General features: G+C 41.2%; 1 protein-coding gene across 4 annotated transcripts in view; it reads left to right on the forward strand.

Moving 5' to 3' along the window:
* The window catches only part of PAPSS1 (3'-phosphoadenosine 5'-phosphosulfate synthase 1), a 151,388-nt gene that overhangs the window by 96,200 nt on the left and 27,820 nt on the right, over positions 1 to 27,368 (forward strand). For all 4 annotated transcript variants that reach the window (XM_061164249.1, XM_061164250.1, XM_061164248.1 and 1 more), the window contains 3 exons: positions 2,751 to 2,956; positions 4,515 to 4,650; positions 16,340 to 16,608. In XM_061164249.1, the coding sequence (XP_061020232.1) occupies positions 2,751 to 2,956; positions 4,515 to 4,650; positions 16,340 to 16,608 (611 nt within the window). The remainder of the gene's footprint in view (positions 1 to 2,750; positions 2,957 to 4,514; positions 4,651 to 16,339; positions 16,609 to 27,368) is intronic.

Here is a 27,368-nt window from a genome sequence, read left to right on the forward strand (position 1 = left end):
TTTTCTTAATGTTAAGCTTTAAGCCAACTTTTTTACTCTCCTCTTTCACTTTCATCAAGAGGCTTTTTAGTTCTTCTTCACTTTCTGCCATAAGGGTGGTGTCATCTGCATATCTGAGGTTATTGATATTTCTCCTGGCAATCTTGATTCCAGCTTGTGCTTCTTCCAGCCCAGCGTTTCTCATGATGTACTCTGCATATAAGTTAAATAAGCAAGGTGACAATATACAGCCTTGATGTACTCCTTTCCCTATTTGGAACCAGTCTGTTGTTCCATGTCCAGTTCTAACTGTTGCTTCCTGACCTGCATATAGATTTCTCAAGAGGCAGGTCAGGTGGTCTGATATTCCCATCTCTTTCAGAATTTTCCACAGTTTATTATGATTCACACAGTCAAAGGCTTTGGCATAGTCAATAAAACAGAAATAGATGTTTTTCTGGAACTCTTTGATCTCTGGTTCCTCTGCCTTTTTCTAAAACCAGCTTGAACATCTGAAGTTCACGGTTCACATATTGCTGAAGCCTGGCTTGGAGAATTTTGAGCATTACTTTTCTAGCATGTGAGATGAGTGCAATTGTGCGGTAGTTTGAGCATTCTTTGGCATTGCCTTTCTTAGGGATTGGAAATGAAAACTGACTTTTCCAGTCCTGTGGCCACTGCTGAGTTTTCCAAATTTGCTGGCATATTGAGTGCAGCACTTTCACAGCATCATCTTTCAAGATTTGAAATGTGTATATAGTCACTAAATTGTGCTGTACTGAAGCCCATGCTTGCTTATTAAGCCAGGTGTTCTAACAAGGAATCAGGGTGTCCATGTTTAGAAATCCTGAAATAGGTGGTTGAAAGGATGGTTCTTCTTATTTTAAAACACTGAAGCAATTGCCAAAGAAATCTATATTTAGGATATTGTCATTACATTCTAGCTACCTTAAACTTTGTATACTGTTGGTAGTATTAATTTGCTACAGTAAAGGAGATATTACTAAATTGTAAAGAACTCTAGTGCCATATGATCTGGCAATTCCACTTCTGGGTATTTATCTGAAGAAAACAAAAACACTAACTACCAAAGATATATGCACCCATATGTTCACTGCAGCGTTATTGATGATCACTGAGACATGGAATCAACCCAAGTACCATCAGTCGGTGAATGGATAAAGAAGATACACACACACACACACACACACACACACACACACACACACACACACACACACGAATATTACTAAGCTGTAAAAAAAGAAGGAACTTTGCCATTTGTTGCGACCTGGAGGTTATTATGTTGAAGTGAAATAAGTTGAACTGAGAAAGACAAATTTCCAAAAAAGACAAACAAAACAGAAATAGACTCATAGATACAAAGAAACTCATGGTTGCTAGAAGGGAAGGGTGTGGGAGTAGGCTAAGGTGAAGGGGATTAAGAGTTGTTAACTTCCAGCTATAAAATAAATAAGTCACAGGCATATACTAATTAGCATAAATATAATACTGTAATAACTTTATATGGTGACAAATGATTACTAGACTTATTGTGATCATTTCATGATGATTTAAATATTGAATTTAAATATTTAAATATTGTATTTAAATGTTGGATCACAGTGTTGTACATCTGAAGCCAACATAATATTGTATGTCAGCTACAATACTTCCATTTAAAAACAAGTCATAGAACCCTACAAAATTGCAACCATATTCTTCTGTGTTATGACTTCTTTTGACTGAGGAAGTAAAGTAGATACCAGAAAATGTAATTCCTAATCCTTGTTCTCAAGAAACTTTATCACAAGAACATGAGGATTGAATTTTACTTTTTGATTTTCTTCTTTGGAAATAATGGTAAAAGTTAACTGTGGACTGCCCCCTTAGTAATGATTCGGTCTTGGATGTGGTACAAATTTGTCTATTAATTTTCCATTTTGAACTCTACCTTGTGGTGGTAATTTTAAAATAGTTAAGCAGTTATCACTGATTTTGTTAACATCTTTTGCCCCAAGAAGGCATGCCATGATTTAAAAAAAAAAAAAAGGTTTCTCTTTGATATGTAAATAATATCCACATATGAATTTGAGAATGCATTTTATTTTCCTAACCTGTACATGATCAATGGGAAAAGAAGAAAACACTTCTAGCGCTTGAACGGTTGGGAACCGAGAATGACCTTCAGTCTCACCAGCAGCGTGTTATGGTGTAAATGGAGACACTGATTAGTTACTACCTTTGTTTCTTCACCAGCGACAGATGACAGGAGTTCCATTCTGATCAAAAACTAAAAAAACATTTTGAGTGTTTTTGTCTTCCTTTCTCAAGGATCGAGACCGAGGTCTAGCAAGTGTCTTCAAGTAACTTGCCACTCAAAATGTAGTTATCAGCAGGGGTTCGTATTTGTCCTGAAAGGGCCCTGAAGCACAATTCCTAATCTTACTCGAACATTTTTGGTGATTTAGGTTTAGCCAGTTGCTCTTCCTTGTTACATCTGTGATTCTTCCCCCTAAAGACAGTTTCATGAGTGGTTGTGAAGAGTATTGCTACAAACAATTGATGTTCTTAATTTTTGCTGTTTTTTTTTTAAACTCTGGATTTGTTGCTTGTTCTCTCTGATTTTCTGTGCTAGGTGCCAATAGAACATATCACTGCAGTAGTAAACCTTTTATTGTTTGAAGAGTGTCTGCTGAAGCGTGAAAGGTAGATACGAGACCTGTTGAGTAACATAAGCTGTGCGCTTTATCTTCTCTTGTGCCCTGCAGGGGGTGTCATTAACCTGTCAGTACCTATAGTCCTGACAGCTACTCAGGAAGACAAAGACAGGCTGGACGGCTGCACGGCATTTGCTCTGATGTATGAGGGCCGCCGGGTGGCCATTCTTCGCAATCCAGAGTTTTTTGAGCACAGGAAGGAGGAGCGCTGTGCCCGGCAGTGGGGAACAACATGCAAGAACCACCCCTATATCAAGGTCCTGAGTAAACCTTGCTGCGTTTTGTCTTGATTTACCAATAATGCTTGTGCTGAAATGTGAGGCGTTACCTGTATATCAACTCTGCCATAGGAACCATTAATATTTTGCGGAATCAGGGCTTGAACTTATATTCGTGTGATGAGCATGCGGGCATGTCATTTCGGTGCAGACAAATTCCAGCAAATATTGTTTAAACACCTCCTGTACACCGGCCCTGAGCTAGGTGCCAGAGCTGGGAACATAGGGCTGAGGTGCATGGCAGGCACAGTCCTTTTGTGCTTGGTATGTGCTCTCTGGTGGTGGAGCAGATCCTGATCTTGTATTTACAGGTCGGATGTGAGGGCAGGATGCTATGGGAGACCACAGAGGGCGATTTTATCTAAGCTGGACTTTTAATTGAACATTGTGTTTCTGGTATGCAAACAGTGAAATTTTAGTCTCCTTAAAGGGCCTCATGTTATTTCATGTATTGTAAGTGAAATATTATCACTGAAGTCACATTTCTGCCCTTTGTTTTAAAGTAGACTTTGAACTGTAAGGAGCTAAGTGAGGGGGTTCCCCGGCAGTCCCGAGGTTTGGACTCGGCGCTTTCACTGCTGGGCTTGGGTTCCATCCCTGATCAGGGAACAAAGATCCTACAAGCTTTGTGGTGCAGCCAAAAAAAAAAGCCTAAGTGAAATTTTAGTAGCTCTGTATATCTAGAAAATTTATATAGTGTCTGTTTAAATCATGGGAGTGTGCTAAATTTTATTTCATTATCTTCTGTATGACAAAAAAGAGCAATTAAATGTTAAAAATGGGCAGATGTGGGACTTTGCTGGCAGTCCAGTGTTTACGGTGCCACACTTCCACTCCAGGGGGCGCAGGTTTGGTCTGATCGTTGGTAGGGGAGCTAAGTCGTTGGTAGGGGACCTGAGGTGTACTGACTCCTTTGTCCTTAAATGCCATTCGCTCTATTCCCTGGACACTGTGTTCCAGTGCTCTGTTTGTTTTCTCTGTAACATTTATCACTGGCTGGTATTCCTCTGGTTTCTCCTGTCTTTTCTCATCGTCATTACTTTAATTGCTCAGAAGTTTAGGATTGGAAAACACCAAGAGGGCAGAGTGACCCATTTTTCTGTTACTCAACATGCAGCAACAATTAAAAGAATGTTTTTGTTACTTAAAAAGTTACAATTATTCATTTCGTTTGTCTGCATTTCATATGCAAATATGTTAGCTGTATCACAAATCCTTTGTGAATTATAAAATGTATTCTAATTCTACAGCATCTCTCATTCCCAGTTCAGTTGATTTACTATTAACCTTAAAGCAAGTGATGTCGCTCAGTCGTGTCCGACTCTTTGTGACCCCATGGACTGTAGCCTACCAGGTTCCTCCATCCATGGGATTTTCCAGGCAAGAATACTGGAGTGGGTTGCCATTTCCTTCTCCAACCATTAACCTTAAGATGAGCATAATTTATAGGTATATATAACTCGTGTGAGAGAAATGTTCTTACTTATTTCGATCTTGATTCCTGTTTAAAAAGTTATTTTCTTTCTCTTGCCATTAGATGGTTATGGAACAAGGAGATTGGCTGATTGGAGGAGATCTTCAGGTCTTGGACCGAATTTATTGGAATGATGGTCTTGATCAGTATCGTTTTACTCCTACTGAGCTAAAGCAGAAGTTTAAAGATATGAATGCAGGTAAGACATGGATCTGATTATCTCACATGGGACTACTTGGAGTCTCTGCTTGATGGGGAAGTTCATAAGGATTTTTTCCAATACTTACTAAAATGTAAGACAGATTGAGGAGTAAAGATAAGGGTAGTTAGCAATGGAATATGTAAGGAAAGCTATTATAATCAGTCTGAATCCACCTGTGTAGTTCACTCCCGTTCTGCAGATAACAATAGAACAGCAATACACACTCACTGTTCACTCACCAAGTGTTCGTTGCTCACATGTTGTATGTGCCGGAGTGCCGAGTGCTGAGTATTCATAAGTCAACAGGAGTTTATGGTGTATTAGAGAGAGACAGTCAGAAAACAACAGAAAAAGTTATTGAAGAGTAGGTTAACAGTGATTTCAGATTTCTGAATTAGGATGAAGTGGAGCTGTGGAAGTAGAGAGTCTGTAGGGACTCTTCTTTATAATGCTGCCTTAGAAAGTATCCCAGGACAGGGATTTTTATATTAGACGTCTGTGATTAGCAGGTCTTTTACACAAAGGTAGGTAAATAATGTGTTTATACTGTTTATACAGGTGCCACAGCGTTTGCTGTAGATTTTGGAAGGCTTTTTTAAGGTCTGAAGAATTTGGAGCCTCTTATAATCATACTACTTATGAATTCTCACTCCAGAAATGGTTAAACCCTAAGCATGGGTGCTGCTTTTTCAAATAACTTCTGTGTAGAAATTGAGGAGATAGCTCTATGTTAGTTTGCTGATATTTGATATGATGTGAAATGGATCAGGAACTGGAGATGTGACCTGGGCACACCCCTTCAGATCTCCACGGGCCTCAGCAGCCTGCCTCATTCACTCACATTTCCTGCTTAGACACCTCAGGGTATTTGGTAGTGTAGGACCACATGTCTGCTTCTGAATTTTACTCCTCACCTCTGAATTTGAAGCGCAGGTTTGGCCTAAGCCTCTTGTGCAGGGATTTCTCTGTGACACTCGCTGCTTGCTTGTATAGCAGCTTGTTTTCTTCTTGTTAGCTGACATATTTTGGGCACAGTCGTAGGGACTGCATCATGACTGCTCAAAGTCAGTGATGCTGCCTCATTCCCTTTTGTCAGCCTGTGACTTAAAGGTCCATGGTAAGTCTGTTTTGGCCTTTGAAATGTAAGGAAGAGGGGCTTCTGGGAAAGGTTTTCTTTTCTAAAGAGAATCAGGCTTAGGACAGAAAGTTACCTTTTTCCATCCTTCCTTTTCCTCTTGCTTCGGATGTGGTCATGTAAGGGTTCAGTGTTTGGAGCTCTGGCAGCCATTTTGTAACTATGAGAATCCATGAGAATCGTATACTGTTTGAGTTTCTGATCAACCCTCGAGTCCTCTCTCTCCACATTTCTTACTCAAAGACCTAATGCATGTTTGAGTTATAGAAGACACTTCCAGTTGAGTCTTATCTTGTTTGCGACCAGAAGCATCTGATAATTTAACATGTATAGACCTGTTTTTTTCTGATAAATAGGAACATGTTTAACTGAGGACTTGCTGAGACCTGCTCGTTAATTCTTTTTTCCAAAATAATTTATATCAAGAGCTCATGTTAATAAATAATTTTTTGGCACTGTTGAAGGGTCTTATCATGAAATTATCATTCATAATCAGAGACTTTATGTTACATCTGTTTTGCATTCTTCCTTGTGGGGCCAAACATTTTAAATCATTTAGATAATTTGTTGCATAGTGAGAGATTGCAACTTTTGTTTAAATTAGCTGGGAGCCAGTTATTAGCCTTAAATCAAGCAAAAAGGATGGTGGGGTGTTATTTTGTTTACTTTTCCATTTTAGACTAAAGCAAATAAACAACAGATTGAGTGTCTTCCTTTATAGTTCTTATTCACTCTTTCCGGAAGCCAGTAACAAGTCATCTACTTGTGTGTACAAATCATAATTCAAGGGAGAGAAAAGAGGAAATTCTTTTTTTTCTTAGGATTCCTTTTTAACCTCCTCCTCCTCCTCCCCTCATCTAGTAGAAGAACTCTGATTACCCTGTGTGGGCTATTGTCCTGTGCACATTGATATGGTCAGTTTTGGTGTTTGTAAACCATTCTATAGCTGGAAGGATTGGGAAATCACTGACACCCACATCAGTGACTGCAGGGTGTCATGGTTCCAGGTGGCAGGTTCTTTGAACCATTGATGATTGACCAGTATCCTGGAAAGAATGAATTTCACGTAAACCAATGAAGAGCCAAGTTAGCGTTTATTATACACAGTGGAGTCCTGCTGGGTTACAAAGGGAAACATTGACATAATTTCTTTCAAGCTAGTATGTGCTAGCACAGTGCTGAATAAATCTGAAAAAGCTTTATAGAGCTTGTTGAACCAGACCATATTTTAAATGAATTGATAGAAACAGCAGAAATATATCTTAGGCGAAGTTGGGAGTGATAGATACATGAGGAAGCTGAGGCAGAGGCAGATCGTCTGCCTCTGAAGGAGCTGCCACAGGCAAGGAGCAGGAGATGCTACGATCTGAGGTTGGGTGGTGGAGCCTCTGTCACCTGGGTCAGGGGACACTCAGATGAAGCTGTGAGTATTGTCTGACAAAGTGAATATTTAAAGATGAGTGGTCAAGGTTAAGGGAGCTGCCAGGGAATGACGAGGCATCTGGGGACTAGCAATTTGGGGTAGTATTACCATTCCTGACATTGTTTCTTAAGTGGGGTAGGAGAAGGCTGGCGCTGCGGGGAGGGGCAGCGGGCAGGAGATGGTTGTCGGGGGTGTGGGCACGGCTGTGGTCACCATGCTGGGGCAGGATGCTACTGGGCACATGTTTTCTCCTCCGTCCTCTGCTTGCCTGTTTGTCTGCCTTGGGGAGGTAGGAGTACAGCCCTCGCCCTGCCCCTGGACACACATGTGCGCACACACACGTGTACATGCACACACACATGCACACGTGCACACACACCAGAGACATGGACTAGAAGGGAAGGTGAACGCAGAGCAGACAGTGCAGAGTCTGTTTGGCAAAAAGCTTTATATTCAACGTTACTTTTCACGTTAATTTGAAAGCACTTTTAGTCTTAAGAGAGAAAACAACTTGTGGCCATGTTTCGGGTATGAGAGTCCCTGTTTGTGAAAAATTCTAGTCTATTCATATTTACTCAAGTGGCCTATCTTTGTCTTGTGGATTTTTTTTAATTCCCTCATGAGCAGTTTAAGTAAAAGAAAAACTGGTGATTTATGACTGGCCTGAGGGAGGAGGGGGATCAAACTCGTTTTTTTTGTTGTTGTTTCCAACTCTCTTAAAAAATCTCCCACAAAAACAAACATAGTGTGCCCTCACCTTTCCACCCTCCCCCTCCAGCTGTGGCACTATTGTCAGGACTCTCTTGTTCAGCTGCTACATTAATTTGAGGAAACTCAGAAATGCCTGTACTTATAGTTTTGGGGTAAAATGGCAGATAATAGAGCTTGCCTAGGATTGGAGAGAAGACTGATTAATTAGTGCTATATGTAGGACAGTTTTCAGAGAAGTTGAAAGGAAGGAAGCAGGAAGATGTTGTAATTCGGGGTTTAGTGGTTGGGATACAGTCCAGGACTCTGCCTGTGGGCTGGGCAGCGAAGCACAGTTCTGAGAAATCTGGGGGAAAGAGTTTGGAGCACTCCCCTGCTGACCAGTCCATTCGTTGCTCACAGCAGCTCTGCTGGGAACCTGCTGCCATCCCTGGGCCCTTTGCTGAGCAACTGCAGCGCAGGGGCCCAGCCCAGGTGTTTTCAGCATGCCGAGTTGTGTTCCAGGGCCATGATGCTCGGTCAGGCAGCCTGTGTCCTGCCTGTATCCAGGGAGTCGGGGTCCGCCCTCCTTCCACCACCAGAAAGCACTCCTGGTGCCATCCTTCCCCATCACATGTCCGTGCATCCTCAGAAGAACCTTCCCCACTGTCTTCTTCCCCTTCCACCTGCTGCAGGGAAGGGATCAGACTATACTTAACATGAGGTGTTGGCTCCTGGATGGTATCGAATGCAGAGGAGAGGGAGAGAAGCTGTACTGTGGGATTCTTCCTTACTTAGGCATGAAATATAGAAGCCTGGGGAGCTGGGCCCGCTTTTGGTTTGAAATATGCGGGTTATAGTGAAGGTGGAGGAACTGAGGGGGTGGGAGCAGTAATGAGCAATATCTATTGAAATGTTTTGAGTAATAAGTCTCTGTAACTGATGAGTTGGAAGGTCAGGACTTAAAGATGCAGCTAACAGAAGCCATCTGTATGCACATGGTAATTGAATCCAGGCAGAGGGGTAAGTTTCCTGAATGAGCCTATAAAGAAAGAATGTCATAGGACCCAGCAGTGAACCTTATGGTTCTGAGAGGACTACAAGATGTCAGAAACAGGTGATTAGACTAAAATGGGCCAAGCAGAGTATAAAATGTCATACGCATTTGATCACATCTGTGTAAAAATGTATGCATAAGGAGAAAAACTAGGAGACTCTGCAAAAAACCAAAACCAATTATATTAAGATCATGCATTTCGGTTGGTTTTTTTCTCTCCAAATTTTCTTCAGTATTTCATTTGTATGTATGTGTTAGTCATTTGTGTCTGACTCTTTGTGACCCCATGGACTGTAGCCTGCCAGGCTCCTCTGTTCATGAAATTCTCCAGGCAAGAATACTGGAGTGGGTAACCATTCCCTCTTCTAGGGAATCTTTCTGACCCAGGGATTGAACCCAGGTCTCCCATGTTGCGAGGGTAGCACCTGTCTTCACTGTTGCCACGTTGTTAGGGTATGTGACCCCCACTCACAGTGTGTAGGCTGTGATCAGTCACAGGAGCCTGACTGTATGCTGGGGGAGGAATAGATTGAGTGAGCAGAGACAATGGAAGGCTGGAGGATGGTTTGTTTTATATGGAAAATGTGGGGCACATGTTTCTCTGCAGCAGCCTTCTGGTTTTGCTGTCTCCCACTCCACCCCCTGACTCTTACCCACATCAGCCCTGCACAGTCTACTAGGCCAGTTCTCTGTGAAATATGGCTGATAAATGCACAACCTCTGTTTGGAATGCCGTATCCTTCCTAACCTGTGTTCCAGAATGCTACATGATATCACGTGCTAGGCTTCGTATCCATCTTTGACAAAATGGATGATTCTATGTCCTCGGACACATCTGCCTTCCTGCTTCCACACTTTTGATCTCACCAGGTGGCTTGGCTACAGTGCTTTTACTTCTATCACCCAAATTTCATTTGTCTTTGAGAGGTCAGTAAATTACAGCCTGCAGGCCAGATCTGGCCTACTGCTGGTTCTTGTAAATAAAGTTTTATTGGGAAATATCCACAATTATGCATCGTCTGTGACTGTTTCTGCACTATTTGTGCAGGGGTGAGTAGTTGCAGCAGAAACCCTATAGCCTGAAAAGCGTAAAATATTCACTCCAGCTCTTGAAGGAAAAAGTTTGCTTTTCCTCGGCAGCTTCACAGTGTATTTTCTATAAGTCAAAATAATAGAATTCCTGGTCCTTTCCCAGAAATGAAGGCAGAGGACTAGAAAGAGATGGAAATCATAGTATTCTTACCTGGAGAATACCATGAACAGAGGAGCCTGGCAGGCTACAGTCCATGGGGTCACAGAGAGTTGGACGTGACTCAGCAACTAACACATGCACGCACAGGCATCCCAGGAATGAGGACAGAGGGCTAGAAAGAAATGGAAATCATAAGTGTTAATAGTAAGTTTCAGTCATTTTGTAGGTAATGTCCCATTTTCAAACACAGTTGAAACTCTGATCTTTGGTAAAGCATTCAGTCTTAAACTAAGCCATAAGGAGTTATAAGTGAAAAGGTAAATATTTTATACCAGTTATGGTGTGACAATAGGGAATGCATTGTCCTTTAGGAAATGGGGATGAGAATGTGAAAAATTATTGAAAGTTGCTATAAGTATCAGTGGGCTGAGGTCCATAGTAGCCCATTATTCTTTTTCCATCCTTGATGGAAAATTGATGGAGGAAAATTTAATAGTGATGCATGTTGGGTTATGTTTGTTGGGACAATACCTTGGGAGTGTAAGCTTCCAATGGATCAGTTACTCCTGTTACATTGTTGATCCATGTAAGTTCTCTAGTGGAGAAACCAGATGGTAGGGATGAAAATGCAGTCTGCAGCTACAGACAGTTAAAGCCATTTGGGTAATTCATTGATAAATAGTTATAAGGGATTGAAAAGACTGGAAGTTTAGGAAAAGTCTGGTAATACTGGGAAGGAAAAAATGGGCAGACCAAATGATCACTGCATTTCCGAATGTACCTGATAATAAGGAAATAATTCTACCTGGAAGAAATTTTGGCAGTAAAATCCTTTATATGCTGCTAATGTAAACTTTTAAGAAGTCATTCATCTTAACTTTATCTGTTAAATGTCCATGTGGAGCTAGATTAATTCTTTTTGGAAAGGAAGCCTAGGTAGGTGAATTATTAGAACCTGTGAAATATGTGTATTTGAGACAGAATTTATTTTTTATGTTTCCTTTTGCACATCCTGTCATATAAATAATCTTGCTAAATGGCGCTCTTACAGAATGAGATTTGCCCTGCCTGAAGTCTAGGAATGTGGTCATCACACACCTGAGATGTATTACCCAGGGGTCCTGTTCATGGTTAGGCACCTGTTCCTCATTAAGGACATCGAAGGCTGCGTGTCCCAGCGCAGAGCTAATGCACCCTTGTCTTTAACACTCACTGGAGTGTTCGTCCTGGAGTAGACCTGGAGCCACCAGTAGAACAGTGGGTTCAGTTTTCCTGCCAGGAACTTTTAGATGTGGTGCTTTTCTGTTTGCTTTTTAAAGAATGAATTGTCTTAAGGAACTTAGATTTATTAAGTGACTGCAGTGTGCATCTCACCGTGCTGGGTACTGTATATTATCTTCATAACAGTAACTTTAGTATCACCCTACTAGGAAGATGTCAGAAGTGAAATTAAGACCTTAAAGACCACAGTCCATGGTTAAAAACTAGTAGACTTGTGATTTGAAACTAAATATCCTGTTCCAAAACAATGCTTCTTCTGGGTGTATCTTTACTCCTAAAAATTTTTAGAGAAAATTTCAAATATATGCTACTTATATTTGTAAGTAGGTACATTAGGCTTCCTTGGTGGCTCAGATGGTAAGAATCTGAAGTAACGCTTTAAAGTAACACTTTACTTTAAAGTAAACACTTTTGTTTTTTAACACTTGCATGAGACAAGTGTTCAGGGCTGGTGCACTGGGAAGACCCAGAGGGATGATATGGGGAGGGAGGTGGGAGGGGGGATCAGGATGGGGAACACATGTAAATCCATGGCTGATTCATGTCAATGTATGGCAAAAACCACTACAATATTGTAAAGTAATTAGCCTCCAACTAATAAAAATAAATGAAAAAAAATACGGAAAAAACTGAAAAAAAAAAATAAATAAACACTTTAACACTTTAAAGTAACACTTTGCTTTACTTTTGTAACAGTATGAATGAGTCCCCATTTACCTCCAGCCCAAATTCAGTTGTACCAACTCTTGACTAATCTTGTTTCCCTTGTGCTGCTGCCTACCCCACTGCATTCCTGCATGTTATTCTGAAGCACACTCAGACCTCATGTCATTTCCATCTAAATATTTCAGAAAGTATTTAAGAGTTAGGACTTTAAAAATAGAGCCATGATATCACTATTGCACCTAAATAATAATAGTTTATTAATACTATCAAATAGGCTTCCCCAGTGGCTCAGCAGTAAAGAATCTGCCTGCAATGCAGGAGGTGCAGGAGACTCAGGTTTGATCCCTGGGTCGGTTAGACCTCCTGGAGGAGGGCATGACAACCCGCTCCAGTATTCTTACCTGGAAAATCCCATGGACAGAGGAGCCTGGTGGGCTAAAGCCTGTAGGGTCACACAGAGTCGGACACTACTGAGTGACTGAGCACACATACACTACTATCAAATATCTAGTCAGTGATCATATTTCTGATAATTTCATAGTAGTCACGTTTCTTGTTTTTATAGTTTGAATTAGGATGTAAGTAAAATTCACACGTTGTAGTCAGGTCATATGTTTCCCATCATAATTTTTTACTTGGTTTTTTTAACCTTTTGTTTTGAAATAATTTTTAAAATCTACAGAAAAATTATAATAGTACCAAGAGCTCCTATATATTGTATCCAGATCCCACAATTGACATTATGTTTATTTGCCTTTTCATTCTCACTTTCTTTGAAAGTTGCAGACACAATGCCCCATTACTCCTTAGTTATTTCCACGTGTATTTGCTGAAAGTAAGGAGAGTCTCCTGCCTAACCTCTGTGCTCATCAAACACAGAAAAATACACTGATATGAGACAGTCTAATCTGTGTCCTGCCCTCACATCACGCCATCATTCTGGTTGGTTCTTTATCACAGAACCAACGATGACAGCGGAAATCTTCTCTTTGCCACCTTTCATTCCCACTTCAGGATGCCAGTCGTGTCTTTAGTCTGCCTCATTCAGAGCAGTCACTTACTCTCTGTCGTGCCTTTCACAGACTCGGCATCTCTGAAGAGTACCTACTCTTTACTTTCTCGACTGTCTCTCAGTTTTGGTTTATCTGCTGTTTCCTCATGATTAGGTTCTGGTTACACCTTTTCTCAGGAATCCCATAGGAAGCAAGGCCGAATCATTGGCACATCATATTTTGTGGCTCACAATTTTGATTTGTCCTCTTACAGATGAGTTCAACTTTTTTAAAAGTTAACTTTTTGCATTAAAGGTCATCTTTACCAGGTTTTTCCTACTGTAAAGTTAACAAGTTATTTTGTACATACTAACAAGTATTTTGGGGGAGAGATTTTGAGACTCAGTGAATATCCCATTGTTATCAAATTTTTATCTGTTAGCTTTAGCATGCTGCAAAATACGGTGATTCTATCATTCTGGTTACTTTTATTAGTTGACTTTCTATACTGTGAGTTAGAGTTTCCACTTCACTGGTTTTTTCATTTATTTTATTCTTTCTGGATTCATAGGCTTCTCTTTTACTCCGTGGTTTTCAAACTATTAGTTATGATTTACTTTGCTGTTTAGCTTGTCCTTCATTGGCTTCTGGGGCTGTGTCCCTTGACACGTCCTGGTTGCTGTATCCTTTGACGTGTCCTCATCCTTCTCTGAGCACTTCCTTCTTTATGGTACAAAAGACGATCCGTTTCATGTTATACTTTCCATGCCTGCCCCAGAACTGGCCGTTTTTGCCAAGGAACCCTGGTTTATTTAAATAGGGGGTAGTATTTAGGTTGCAAAATTTGGGCTTTAGTTTTGCTCTTTGCCACTGGGTGGTCACTGCTTGTAGGACCTTTCAGTGGTCAGAACCAGAAGGTAAGCATGTATACTCACACAAATTCATATCTATCCCTGAATACATCTATCCATACAGCTGAAAACCATGAGGCAGGTCATCCTGATATTTTCAACCCTAATCCAATACCACGTGGTCTTTCCTAGCCTTTCTTCTTTTGGGTATTTTGGCCTTTCCGTTCCTGCAGTCAGAGTCCTGATGTCCATTATCGTCAATGAATTTACTTACTTGCTGTCCTCCCATGTGTGTATGCAGTCTCCCGGTCAGACGAGCCGGCTTCTCAGCCCTGGCCCCCTGACCCCACTCAGGCAGGCATCTCCTTGGCCCAGGTGCTGCAGGCTTGTGCTGGCCCAGACTGCTCTTCGTCTCTTTCCTCCCTGTGGTCCAGGCCTCAGCTACTTGCCCCCAGCCTCCCCATCAGTGCAGTAACACATCAGCCCAGGAGTAGGATTCCTGAGTGCTTAGTAAGTGTCTCTGTTGTTCTTCAAGGCTGTTTACAAAGAATAGGTAAAGGAAAGGGGAGAGTGGGGAGAGAACTAAACTTACTGATGAGATCGAGGCCAGAATCACAATGCAGGTTAAATGGAACAGTGGTAGTGCGTGCGTTCAGGAGACGTTCTTTGTTGTCTTTTGGAAAGACTGGAGTATGATAATTAGGAAGTAAGATTCATTCTTGGTCTTGGGCAAGGGGAGTTCGATATAATGGCTAAAAGGGATGTTTTGAAATCTTTTGATATCTATACTTTGGAGTGTTTTCAGAAGGACGGAAAAGCTGTGATATCACCTCTCCTCCTGTTTCCTTAAAGCAGGGTAATTTTAGATAAGTAGGTAAGTAAAGTCGATCAGTTGTGTCCGACTCTTTGCGATCCCATGGACAGTAGCGTACCATGCTCCTCTGTCCATGGGATTCTCCAGGCAAGAGTACTGGAGTGGGTTGCCATTTCCTTCTCCAGGGAATCTTCCTGACCCAGGGATCAAACCCAGGTCTTCAGCATTGCAGGCAGATGCTTTACCATCTGAGCCACCAGGGAAGCCCGTTAACTTTAGATACTCACATACTTGTATCAAGACTTCTTTTTTGTACCTTATGTCCTGCTATTTCTTTGGTGTAAACCCACCTTGTTCATTTATAAAAGGTAACTTGAGAACATCATAGCATAGTGATGATGCTCTCAATCTTGGAATGTCACAGGATGTGTCCCCAAAAATCTCCTGGTCAAGTAGGTGCCATCATTTTCTTTCTGTGCCTTTTGTTGCTGTGATAGAAGAGGGTTAGAATTGAGAATAGACTGGGGATATTATACAATTCAGCTTAAAATTGTTAGGGAAAGGGGAGATGTTCTTCTCTGAGTCTAGATTAGCTTGACATTGCATGATGATTTATCAGATATTATGAGGGCAACAAATACAGAGCTCCTCTTACTGGGTTGTTACTCTGTTCTGTAGAATTATTCTGTGACCCCAAGGAGCCATGCCTTCTGAGAAAGGTCTCCTGATAGCAAGAGCCCCATGTAGGAGTGAAGCCAGGGTTGTAAGCAGAAGATACGTAGTTAACCACTTTAATTTATTCAGCACTTTTCAACATTTGAGTAATAGCAATGGTCCTTGTAAGGAATATTGTTGTTGCATGGCTCAGATGATAAAGAATCCACCTGAATTGCGGAAGACCTGGGTTCGGTCCCTGGGTTGGGAAGATCCCCTGGAGGAGGGCATAGCAACCCACTCCTGGGGGTGAAGAATCCCATGGACAGAGGAGCCTGGCGGGCTATAGTTCATGGGGTCACAAAGAGTCAGACATGACCGAGTGACTTAGCACACAAACTATAATCCAAAATCTAGACCTGGCATCACAAAACAACTGGATAGCATTCCAGTCAGTTAGAGTAATCAGTATAAAGAGCTTATTTAGATTGTAAGTAAATTTTCTAAGCCTTACATTTCTCTGTCTTTCTTTAATAAAGGACTATCTTAGATCTGATGACGGGATTGACCTGATGGGTTATTAAGGCATAGACCGAGAATTTATATGCATTGCAGGCTGTTGAATTGAGATGGGTTCGAGCCAGACAGTCTTGATTTTCATCCTCAGATTGCCCGTGAATGCAGGAAGTAATTGTTATAAGTCAATTACTATTATGTGACACAGCCTCAGGCTTGTAAGATTTGTAAAGTAATAATTACTGTATCAGCTTGCCTTGAAGTAAGTGGTCAGAGCAGTACATGCTTTTCCCCCAGTTTCTGATTCTGCGCATGCAGGTTTGCTTAATCCTGAGCATCAGGCTTCAAGAAGAATTGCTTATCTTTTGGGAGGCAGCATTAGAAATGTGCTGTTCTTAACGCTGAAATTCTCTTTCAGATGCTGTCTTTGCCTTTCAACTACGCAACCCAGTGCACAATGGCCACGCTCTATTAATGCAGGACACCCATAGGCAGCTTCTGGAGAGGGGCTACCGGCGCCCCGTCCTGCTCCTTCACCCCCTTGGTGGCTGGACAAAGGATGACGATGTCCCTCTGATGTGGCGGATGAAGCAGCACGCTGCAGTGCTGGAGGAAGGAGTCCTGAATCCTGAGACCACGGTGGTGGCCATCTTCCCGTCTCCCATGATGTATGCTGGACCAACTGAGGTAGATAGCTTTTAAGATTTGCTCTGCAGCAGTGTTGAAACCACTCTTACTAATGCAGCAGGTAGCCACAGCAGACTTATCTTAGGATGTTTCCCCTGATCACAGATCTGTTCTGAGCATGAGGCTGGAGTACTCACCTGCTCTGTTGGGGATGCGCTCTAGAGGTGGCCCCCAGGAGGCAGTCTTGTTAGGACTGGGAAGGCAGGGAGGGGTTCTCTTGCTCTCATTGTGGTTTGTGATCCCAGTTGTGAAGGAGGGAAAGTTTCTTGCAGACAAAGGGCTGGGTAGCCTTGAGCCTGTGTGAAACAGGCTCTTGTCTGGTCCTCGTTACACAGGTCTGACAGCGTGCATCTTATTCCTTTGACAAAGTTCTAAGTCACTCTTCCCAGGGGACAGAATCGGTCTGATTTTTGCTTCTGGTATTTGAGTGGGAAGAAAAAGATGGTATCTTTAAAGAAAACATTCTTCATCTGTTCTCTATTGAAGGACTAATAGAGTCAGGAAATAAAATTGCTTCTTGATTTTGGGTGGAGTAGAGTTCTAGAGTTCTACTTAGCAGTCAAAAGGAAAGTTTTGAGATCTTTTTATAACCATATATAAGGGAGAAGACTTAGGTTTTTGCTTCAAGGTAGAGATGGCTTTCAAAAAAAATATTTGAATAAATGGATAAATCAGTGAATGTCCTGAAAAACAGTGTGTGAAAAATTCCTAGCCAGCTTCTTGTTGAGAGTTTAAGATAAAGAATGGAATGCACATCATTAGTGCACTCTTTTTTGTTCCCACCTTGAAGGGAGATGAATTTACTTACTAGATATATTTGGGAGGCAAACCCTTTTAGAAGGAAAAGAACAATTTAGTTGTAGATACTCTGTGGTAGTTTCCTTAAGAAAATGTTTTTTAAAGGAAATAAAAGATGTTTGGCTGTTCTTGGGATCAAGCCTAAAAAATTTTTATTGGAGCTTAGTTGTGGGGTTGTATACTCTTTATCTAAGAAATACTGACAGAAAATTACAGTAACAGCAGGCTAAAAGTTTACAGGGTATTTGATTCTTCTCTTGGATCAGCCTGAATAACATATTAGAAGACATGAGGTAGAATTCCTCATAATCTTCTCTCCTTGTTGGTATGAAATATTCCTAAGAATTGGGTGTTGAAAGCCATTTTATTTTCCCAGAGACCACCGTGTCTTAAGTTCTTACATCTTTTTTTTCTCTATTTGTTAATATTTTATTTATGTTTTTTGCATCCATATTTTTTAAGATATTATTTATTTTTAGAGTTTATTTTCAACTAGAGGATAATTGCCTTACAATACTGTGTTGATTTCTGCCATACATCAATATGTATCAGTCACAGGTACATGCATCTTCCCTCCCTCCTGAGTTATTTTGGAAATAAAGTCACAGTTTTGTCCCAGTAGTTTCTCAGCTTCTTTTTTGGTGCTGTCTTCATCACCATCATTTTAAGGGAATCATTTGGAATGAAGTTCTCCAGAATTAACCAGGTGAGCGGCTTTCATTGTGGGAATGATGCAGATGAATTTAGGGGTCAGGGCTGAGTTTATCAGTAACTTCATTCAAGAGCCAGTGAGGAAAAGGAAAGAATTTATCTTGGCCTATGAGAACGTATTTTGTCCCATTTGTATTTCTGATTCCTGTCTAAAAGGGAAGGTATGACATTTTATTATCTAAATAAACTAAAAACTGCTTTTGAGAAGGCAGCGAAGGGATAGACAAATAACAAAAACAGAAGAGCGAACACCACACAAGGTCAAACATGCAGTCGTGTCTGCATTCAAAGGGTTTTTAAGGCCTGTCATTTCAGAGCCAGGTGTGTCTCTTGAGGAAAATTCAGAGATCAAGGTGCCTAAAGGTGCCCTTGGGTGCCTGCATTTTGGCTTTCCTCAGAGTCTTCCTTCTTCCAAGGCAAAGCTGACGAGGTGAGCTGGCTGCAGCAAGCCCTCCCCCAGCCTCAGATTTGACTCCTGTTGCTACACCCAAGAGCATGGTCTGGTTAAAACACTGTAGGCTCTTGGACCATTCTTGGCCTGGTTTGCCGCCTAATCTTAGGTTCGACTTCTCTGAGCTATGTTTTTAGTGCACAGAAAAGGGTCATTTAGGGCATGCACGGGGAGGTGGGACTAAACATTCTTTAAGATTCTGTCTCATTCTCCTTATTTTCTTACTTGTCTTATTTGCTTTTAACTTCATGTTGAACTATAATATACATCGGAGAAAGTACACATTTCCCAGGTATACAATTAAATGAAATTTTCCCACTCGAACAGTCGTGTGACCAGCACCCAGAGAGGTGAAGAGACTGTTACCAGCACCCTTGCCAATCTTCATCCTGCCCTCTCCTATCCACCCCGTCCTCCCCACAGTAGTCATCACCGTCCTCGCTTCTCACAGCGTAGATGCGATGAGCTGGTTGGAAACTCTGGGAAGCAGACTGTGAGATGAGCATTCAGGAGGTGTGTGAGGGAGAGCTCTTGGAAGCAGCACTTGTGGAAGAAGGAGAAAGGCGGCGAGCAGGGTTGGGCTGGAGGAGAAGCTGAGCTGCAGTTCGGTCTTAGTGGAAGCCTGAGCTGATCCTGTGTGGGCTTCTGGAAAGGCCCTTCAAAGATGCTTTCAGTTGCACAAAAAATAGTCACTTAAACCTCTGTGTTGACCAGCGCTTGGCTGCCCAGGGAGGGGGCCTGCCTTTGACCGCTGCTGCTGCTTTCCGCGGGGGCAGTTTCTAAAGAGGGCTGACGGCCTGCGGGCTGTGTGCTGACAGCACTCCTCAAAGTGGGGAGGCAGCCCTGCTTCCCCGGGGGACCTGGGCATTGCATCTCGGCACCGAGTCCAGCCTTTCCTCGTGCTTTTATAGCTGAGATCATACCGTGCACACTCTGGCATTTGGCCTCTTTTCCCTTTGCGTACATTGGTGAGACTCGCCTTGCTGTGGTGTGTAGTTAGTTGTACTTGGTCACTCTCTGTACCGTGGAGTATCCTGTCCTGTGACTGCACCCAGTACTGTTGATGGGCGTCCCAGTTTCTAGTTGTTTGCTATGAAGAATAGCACTGGCGTGAAGATTTTAGTGCATGACTTTTCATGGGCATTTCTGTTGGTTGAATACCTAGAATTCTAGATATTCTAGGGGTGAGCCTTTGTTCAGCTTTAGTAGATGTTGCCAACCAATTTCTAATGTGGTTGTACCATTTTATTGATACATTCTCATCCACAGTATTTCTTCAGCTAAACTTGGTTACTTTTTTCATTTGAGCCCTTTTGGTCCTCTGGCTTTATGTAACCAAGTGTCCTGTATATACTTTTATTATTTCTTAACCAGCCTCTAAAATGTTTTCATTGAACCAGTTTCACTGAAGAGGAAATGGAGAAGTAAATGAATTGTATGTATATACCATGATTGAGAATATAAGAATAGCCTATTTTTATTGAGCTCTTCCGGCAGGCAAATGTTCCAAGTGCTTTACATGTATCCACTAACTTCATCCTTAGAACGACACTAACAGCAGGTAGATTATTCTTCTTCTCAGTTCAGAGATGAGGAAACTGAGGTGGAGGGGTTAACATGCTTGTTCCAGATCATTCCAGAGCCATGGGCTCTACATGCCACAGAATGTTTTTTCTTTTATCTTATCAGGTAAAATTAAAATATGTGGCCACAGATTTTTAGAAAATAGACTGGAAATAAATTCTTAAAATATCTTCCAAAACAGTGAATTAGGATGGCCTTGGCTGACATTTATTAGAGGTAGAATCTTTAGTACAGAGCCTTTCTTTTTTTTTATTTTTTTTTTATTTTTTATTTTTTTTCTTTTAGTACAGAGCCTTTCAAACTTATTTTTCATTTGTCACAAACCAGAGTTGTGTGTTGTGATCATCTTTGTTTAATCTGTGCGTGCGTGCTCATTCGCTTCAGTTGTGTCCGACTCTTTGACCCAGGACTGGAGCTGTCCAGGCTCCTCTGTCCGTGGGATTCTCCAGGCAAGAACACTGGAGTGGGTTGCCATGCCCCGCTCCAGGGGATCTTCCTGACTCAGGGCGCAAACCCACCTCTCTTTTGTCTCCTGCATTGACAGGCGGGTTCTTTACCACTAGCGCTACTTGCGTAGCCCTTGTTTAATCTGTGTTCTTAACTCTTTTTTTTTTTTTTTTTTGGACACATCGCGTAACATGCTGGATCTTAGTTCCCAACCAGTGATCAAACCTGTGCCCCTTGGATTGGAAGTGTGGAGACCCAACCACTGGGCCTCCAGGAAATTCCCTTACTCTGTATTCTTCTGATACCTGCCTCATTGTTGTTCAGTCTCTGAGTCGTGTCAGACTCCCTGCAGTTCCATGCGCTGCAGCCGTCCAGGCTTCCCTGTCTCTCACTGTCACCTGGAGTTTGATCAGACTCGTGTCCGTCGGGTCGGTGGTGCCATCCAGCCGTCTCGCCCTGCCTCAGGGTCGTAGTCACATCTGCCTATTTTTTTTTAACTGTTGTTGTGAGAAGTAAATAGAATAAATATAAATCAGTAACACATTGCCTAGCTTGTGGCAATACATGGTAATTAATATCAACTGCCTTAAAAAACAGTAACAAACTGTTGCTGCAAGTTCTTAACATCCCTGGGATTCTGTCCCTGCATCAGGGGAGCTGCATACATCTCAAGGCTGCTCATCCATCTGTGTCAAGTTGTAGAGTTTTGATTATGGCAGAGAGCCTGGGATGACCAACTTACCTAGCAGACTCCACATCAGAGCATGGATCCTCTGATTTGGAATATCGTTTGCTGTTTGATAGTATAATATAAAGCTCAAATAAAGAATATGAAGGCAAATGAAAATAACCATTTCTTGAATGTCTGTATATGTGTCTCTCATATAAACAGATTCTTTGTGCATGTTGTATAACCTCATCCCCACAACAGCTCAGGGAGATAGCTGTTACTTCCATTTTACAGCTGAGATTACTGAAGCTCAGAGAGACCGAGTAATGTAACTGTAGTCTGTACAAGAAAACTGAAGCTGGACAGTAATTAAAGCAGTAAAAACAGATTTTCACTCAGGAACTGTTACAACGTGGGGAAGAGAGACCTAATGGGCTCAGTTGAATACATCATGGTCAAGTGGGGGTTTATAGCCAAGGAGCAGAGTGGTGGTCAGTGGCTGGAAAATTACTAGGAGGAAACATCAGAAACAACGGGCGTGGGATGGTTCTGGTTAAATTGACCTAGCGGGATCCTTGCTAAAGGCAGGACAGCCTGTTTACATATCATATGGAGGTGGTAGGGATGAAGAATTGGATCATGTATGCAGGATGGAGGGGCTGCAGAGTGACTTAGCAAGATTTTTGTCACAATTGGTAGTACAAGCCCTACAAGATGGATTCTGAAGGTCGGGGCATAGAGAACTTGGAGGAACCTGACGAAAGTTAGGTCAAGGAGGGAATCTTGGTCATATCTTAAAACCAGTAAGACGCGCAACTGGACCTGAAACTTGAGCTTTTCTGGCTCCAAAGACTGTGTCTTCTTTTCATCAGGCTCCTTGCTGCCTGGAACCCTGTGAGGGGCCGTAGCAGTCGGTAGGAGGGCAAAGAGGTTAAAGATGCCCTGTGCATACACAGAGCTCCCAGGTTTCCTAGAAGGGAACAAAGGTATATTAGAGCAATTTCTGCCTGTAAATCTCTGGAGTGTCAGTTACATGCTAAGAGCTGTGGCTCTTGTCAGAGAGCCCCTCATCTGGTACCCAAGCAAAGGCAATTTTTAACTTCTGAACTTTTATAGAACAAACTTAAGAAATTCTGATAAACACTTCCATATTTTAAACTATTAAATATTTTAATGTTTATGACCTGGCAGGATTTAAACCGTTATATTGAGTGGCTTTTTTTTTTTTTTTATTGAGTGGCTTTTGAAAACTATCCATTTCTTTTTCTCAAGTGCCTCACTTGTGTGCTTGACTTATTTGGCTTATTCACAGCCTCAAATGAAGAATTTTTTTATAGTTAAAAAAAAACACATAACACTTCTTTTTGTAGCTTTCCCAGTGACATCAGGACAAAGTCTGCCAGTAATGCTCATTTGCCAACTAATAATAATAAAATAAAAACAATGACTCTTCCTTTAATCATTTTCTGTAGGTCATTTAGAAGGCATTGGTACCAGATTTGTTTCTCCAGCACAAATGCTTCTCAGAATGATGAGCAGCTGTTAGCCTATTTGGTTATCAACAGGATGTCCCTGATTTTCCAGTCTGTAAAAGAGTTGATGGCTTGATTCCTAAATTCCATTTTAGGAGTTGGGTAGGTGGGGGCAGGGCAGCATGTGGTGGGAGAGCTACTTCTCCAATGTTAAAAAGTTGTCCCATCTCACTAAATGCTGTCATCCATTTATATAAAGGACAAATAATGCTTTTTAAGACGTGTTACATGAACGTGCTGAAAGTAAGATATATCATGAAATGTAGATATGTGTTGTAAGTTTTCTCCTGGTCTTTAAGGCATTTGAATGAAAATTACTGGTTGAATTCTGGAGAAAATTTATCATTATAAGCTGCCATGAAAGTTATCGGTGCAGTTAGTAAATGACTCCTTAGTAGCAACTGATTGTATTTAGTTGAGCAAATGCTCTTAATCAGGGACAGTAGGAACATACTGCCACATGATGCGGTATGTTTGTTTAATTAGTCCATGCTTTACACCGATATCTGGAGCAGTAAATAGGATGTCTATTAGGGTTTAAACCCTGTTCCTCCCCACAAACACTTCCAAGCCTTTAACAACTAAAGGGACAGCTCTTAGGATCTGAGCCTAAATATAGGAGCCATAAACCCCCAAGTTTTATTTATAACCTTTTACTCTCTTTGAGCTCTTTGATCATTTTGTCTTCTGGCCATTTATTTTATTAATGTTTCTGGAACAGTGCAACACAAATTCACAATCTCTTATCTGAAGTACTTGGGGTCATGTATTACTTAATCCTGCTTATGGGCCTGGGGCATAAAACACATTAGTATTTCTTAACAAAGTGAATGTTTTTTCACATTAATTGGGATCAGCAAAGGCTACAGATAAACTTTGTCAGTTTTGATCATGTTTTGCTAATGTTAGTTTAAAAAAATGGTTTTTGGATTTCAGATGGTTACCATAAGATTACTTAATACATCCATTTGGTAGTATGGACGTGTATTACATCATCATATTGAATACTTTAAACTTACATGATGTTGTATGTCAATTACATCTTGTTAAAGCTGGAAAAAACTGAACTTCAGATTTTTGGGTAGGCACTTGTGGATCTTTATCACAGAAACATTTAAAGTCTGTTGATTTATTTTAAAAATAATTTTGGGCTTCCCTGGTGGCACAGTGGTAAGGAATCCACCTGCCAATGCAGGAGTCATGGGTTCCATCCCTGGAGAAGGAAATGGCAACCCACTCCAGTACTCTTGCCTGGAAAATCCCATGGACAGGGGAGCCTGTTGGGCTACAGTCCATGAGATCACTGAGTCAGACACGACTGACCGACTGAGCAGCAGCGTCTGTTTTATATGCTTTTAGCTTATATGTATCTTGAAAAGTGAAATCGCTAATTTAATTTGGAGACATTAGATTTTATAGGTGTGTTAGATGCTTTTTGCAGGGAAGGAGGAATATACCCTGTTTTCCTCCTGACTTTTCCTTAGACTTCCAGCTCAGAATCTGTTTTTGTCTGTTTCTTACTCTGGCAGCATCAAGATCAAATATTGTCTTTTAGTTTGGCCTTTCACTTTTTCCTGCAGTTGTAATCTATGCTGTTTCTTCCCTAAATGTAGTACTAGCTTGTATTTTCTCTCCTGCTCTGAGTCCTATCTTGGAGGGCATGACACAGTTTAAGTAGCTGCATGTGAATAGGTATGCATGGACTTTGGCATTGGAGAGACCCGATTTCAAATACTCCTTCTCATAGTTGTTCATTTTGCAACTTTGAATGTGTTATTGAAAGTTTTCTTATTTGTAAAACAGAAACATTGACTATCTTATTGATTTACTCTAAACATTAAATGAAATATTCATAAAACACTTTGTTTTCATATTAGGAAGAACTTAATAACTAGTGCCTGTTATTTTCTTCACTCTCCCCTGTGAAGGAACTCATGAAATGTTTTCCAATGACATACCATCATGTTGCCTTCCTGTGGTTCCTTAAAATAATAGTCAGTAAGGGGGTGGAGAGACAGAAAAGAGTCAAAGACTTGGCGTTGACCAAAAACAAATTTTTGGGTCCCTGGGCTTGGGAGGCCGAAGGGGGAGGAGGACTGTGGATTTGCTCTCTCTCCCATGACCCTCTTCACACCTGCCAGTGGCCTGGGCTCAACCAGGGCAAAGTAATTTACAAAAATAAAACAGTTTGGTTGCTGATGGTTCTGAACAAATCCTTCTCTTACATTTGACTTATGTTATCTTGAACCCTGAGAGAACTGAGGTTTATCCTTGAAGATAAAGGAAATCTTTGGGCAAGTCTGTATTTTGTGTATCAGGCCTCGATTCTTGATGTTCAGAATGAAGGGTTTGGATTCCACAATCTAAACATTCCTTTTCAACTCTTAAAATTGTGTGATAGGAGTAATTATAAGGTGTGTCTAATTCTCTTCTACAAGTTGGAGAATGGAATGTGTAAGTAGATCTCATAATTTTCGCATTGCAAATCAGAAATATGACTCTCACAATGACTGAATATTGTTCCATGTCTGTGCAGAGCTATGGGAATTGGTAGAAATGCTTAGAATGTGTAGTTGTGCAGAGACTGGAAATGATAAGTACCCAGGATCTACATGATGGAAAGGATAAACCTTGTCTTTCATTTGTCTCTCTAGGTTTTCCCAGTCAACGTGAAGAGTTTAAAATAGTTCTTGCCATTGAGAAATCAAGAGGCAGACCATTAAGATCTGGGAATTTCAAGAAAATAGGTTAATACTAAAGTGTTGTGATAATGTATAACCAAGATGTGGAGGTATTTTAACATGACATTCAAGAGATGAATGAAAATACGGATGGTTTTACCCGACAAAAGTAGTTAGTTGGTTTGAATTTAAAGAATTTTTGCAGCAAGTACATTTTTGACAATTTGGAAAAAGAAAATTTGCATTATAAAACCAGCTTCTGTGTCTGAAGTTCTTTCACAAATCAGTTGAATATATGAATTTGGCTTTTTGATGTGGTTACTTTAAGAGACTTCATTACAGTTAGAGAAAATTTTGATGTGAAATGTATGAAGAAATAGGTGATTTAAGTAGGGACTTAAATAACTGATCTGTTTGTTATCTTCAGTATTTTTAATTAAACAAAATTGAAAATATTATATGCTTAATCTGCCAGATTTCTAGGACAGGGGAATTACTCCACTGTGGGGTAGGAAGAAGATGATATAGTACTAGTGGTGTTATATGTCATGTGGTATAGTCCAGTTTTGTAGTTTTATGATGTAATTTTAAATTTGAAAAATAAGTTATTTTTCTCTCAGAAGCCACTGAATATTAAGTTTACCAAAAGTTTTGGTAGGTTTAAGAGAGGTAGATACAGTATAGTACAGTTCAGTCGCTCAGTCGTGTCCAACTCTTTGCGACCCTATGGACCACAGCACGCCAGGCCTCCCTGTCCATCACCCACTCCTGGAGTTTACTCAAACTCGTTCATTGAGTCGGTGAAGCCATCCAACCATCTCATCCTCTGTCATCCTCTTCTCCTCCTGCCCTCAATCTTTCCCAGCATCAGGGTCTTTTCAAGTGAGTCAGATCTTTGCATCAGGTGGCCAAAGTATTAATGTTTCAGCTTCATTATCAGTCCCTCCAATGAATGCCCAGGACTGATCTCCTTTAGGATGGACTGGTTGGATCTCCTTGCAGTCCAAGGGACTCTCAAGAGTCTTCTCCAACACCACGGTTCAAAAGCATCAATTCTTCTGTGCTCAGCTTTCTTTAAAGTCCCAACTCTCACATCCATACATGACTACTGGAAAAACCATAGCCTTGACTAGGCAGACCTTTGTTGGCAAAGTAATGTCTCTGCTTTTTAATATGCATTCTAGGTTGATCATAACTTTCCTTCCAAGGAGTAAGCGTCTTTTAATTTCATGGCTGCAATCACCATCTGCAGTGATTTTGGAGCCCCCCAAAATAAAGTCTGTAACTGTTTCCACTGTTTCTGCATCTAATTGCCATGAAGTGATGGGACCAGATGCCATGATCTTAGTTTTCTGAATGTTGAGCTTTAAGCCAACTTTTTCACTCTCCTCTTTTGCTTTCATCAAGAGGTTCTTTAGTTCTTCACTTTCTGCCATAAGGGTGGTGTCATCTGCATATCTGAGGTTATTGATATGTCTCCCAGCACTCTTGATCTGGCTTGTGCTTCATCCAGCCCAGTGTTTCTCATGATGTACTCTGCATATAAGTTCAATAAGCAGGATGACAATTTACAGCCTTGATATACTTCTTTCCCTATTTGGAACCAGTCTGTTGTTCCATGTCTAGTTCTAACTGTTGCTTCCTGACCTGCATATAGATTTCTCAAGAGGCAGGTCAGGTGGTCTGGTATTCCCATCTCTTGAAGAATTTTCCACAGTTTATTGTGATCCACACAGTCAAAGGCTTTGGCATAGTCAATAAAGCAGAAGTAGATGTTTTGCTGGAACTCCCTTGGTTTCTCAGTGAACCAGAGGATGTTGGCAATTTGATCTCTGGTTCCTCTGGCTTTTCTAAAACCAGCTTGAACATCTGGAAGTCCATGGTTC

The sequence above is a fragment of the Dama dama genome, chromosome 17, assembly GCF_033118175.1.
Source record: "Dama dama isolate Ldn47 chromosome 17, ASM3311817v1, whole genome shotgun sequence".
NCBI classification, from domain to species: Eukaryota; Metazoa; Chordata; class Mammalia; order Artiodactyla; family Cervidae; genus Dama; species Dama dama.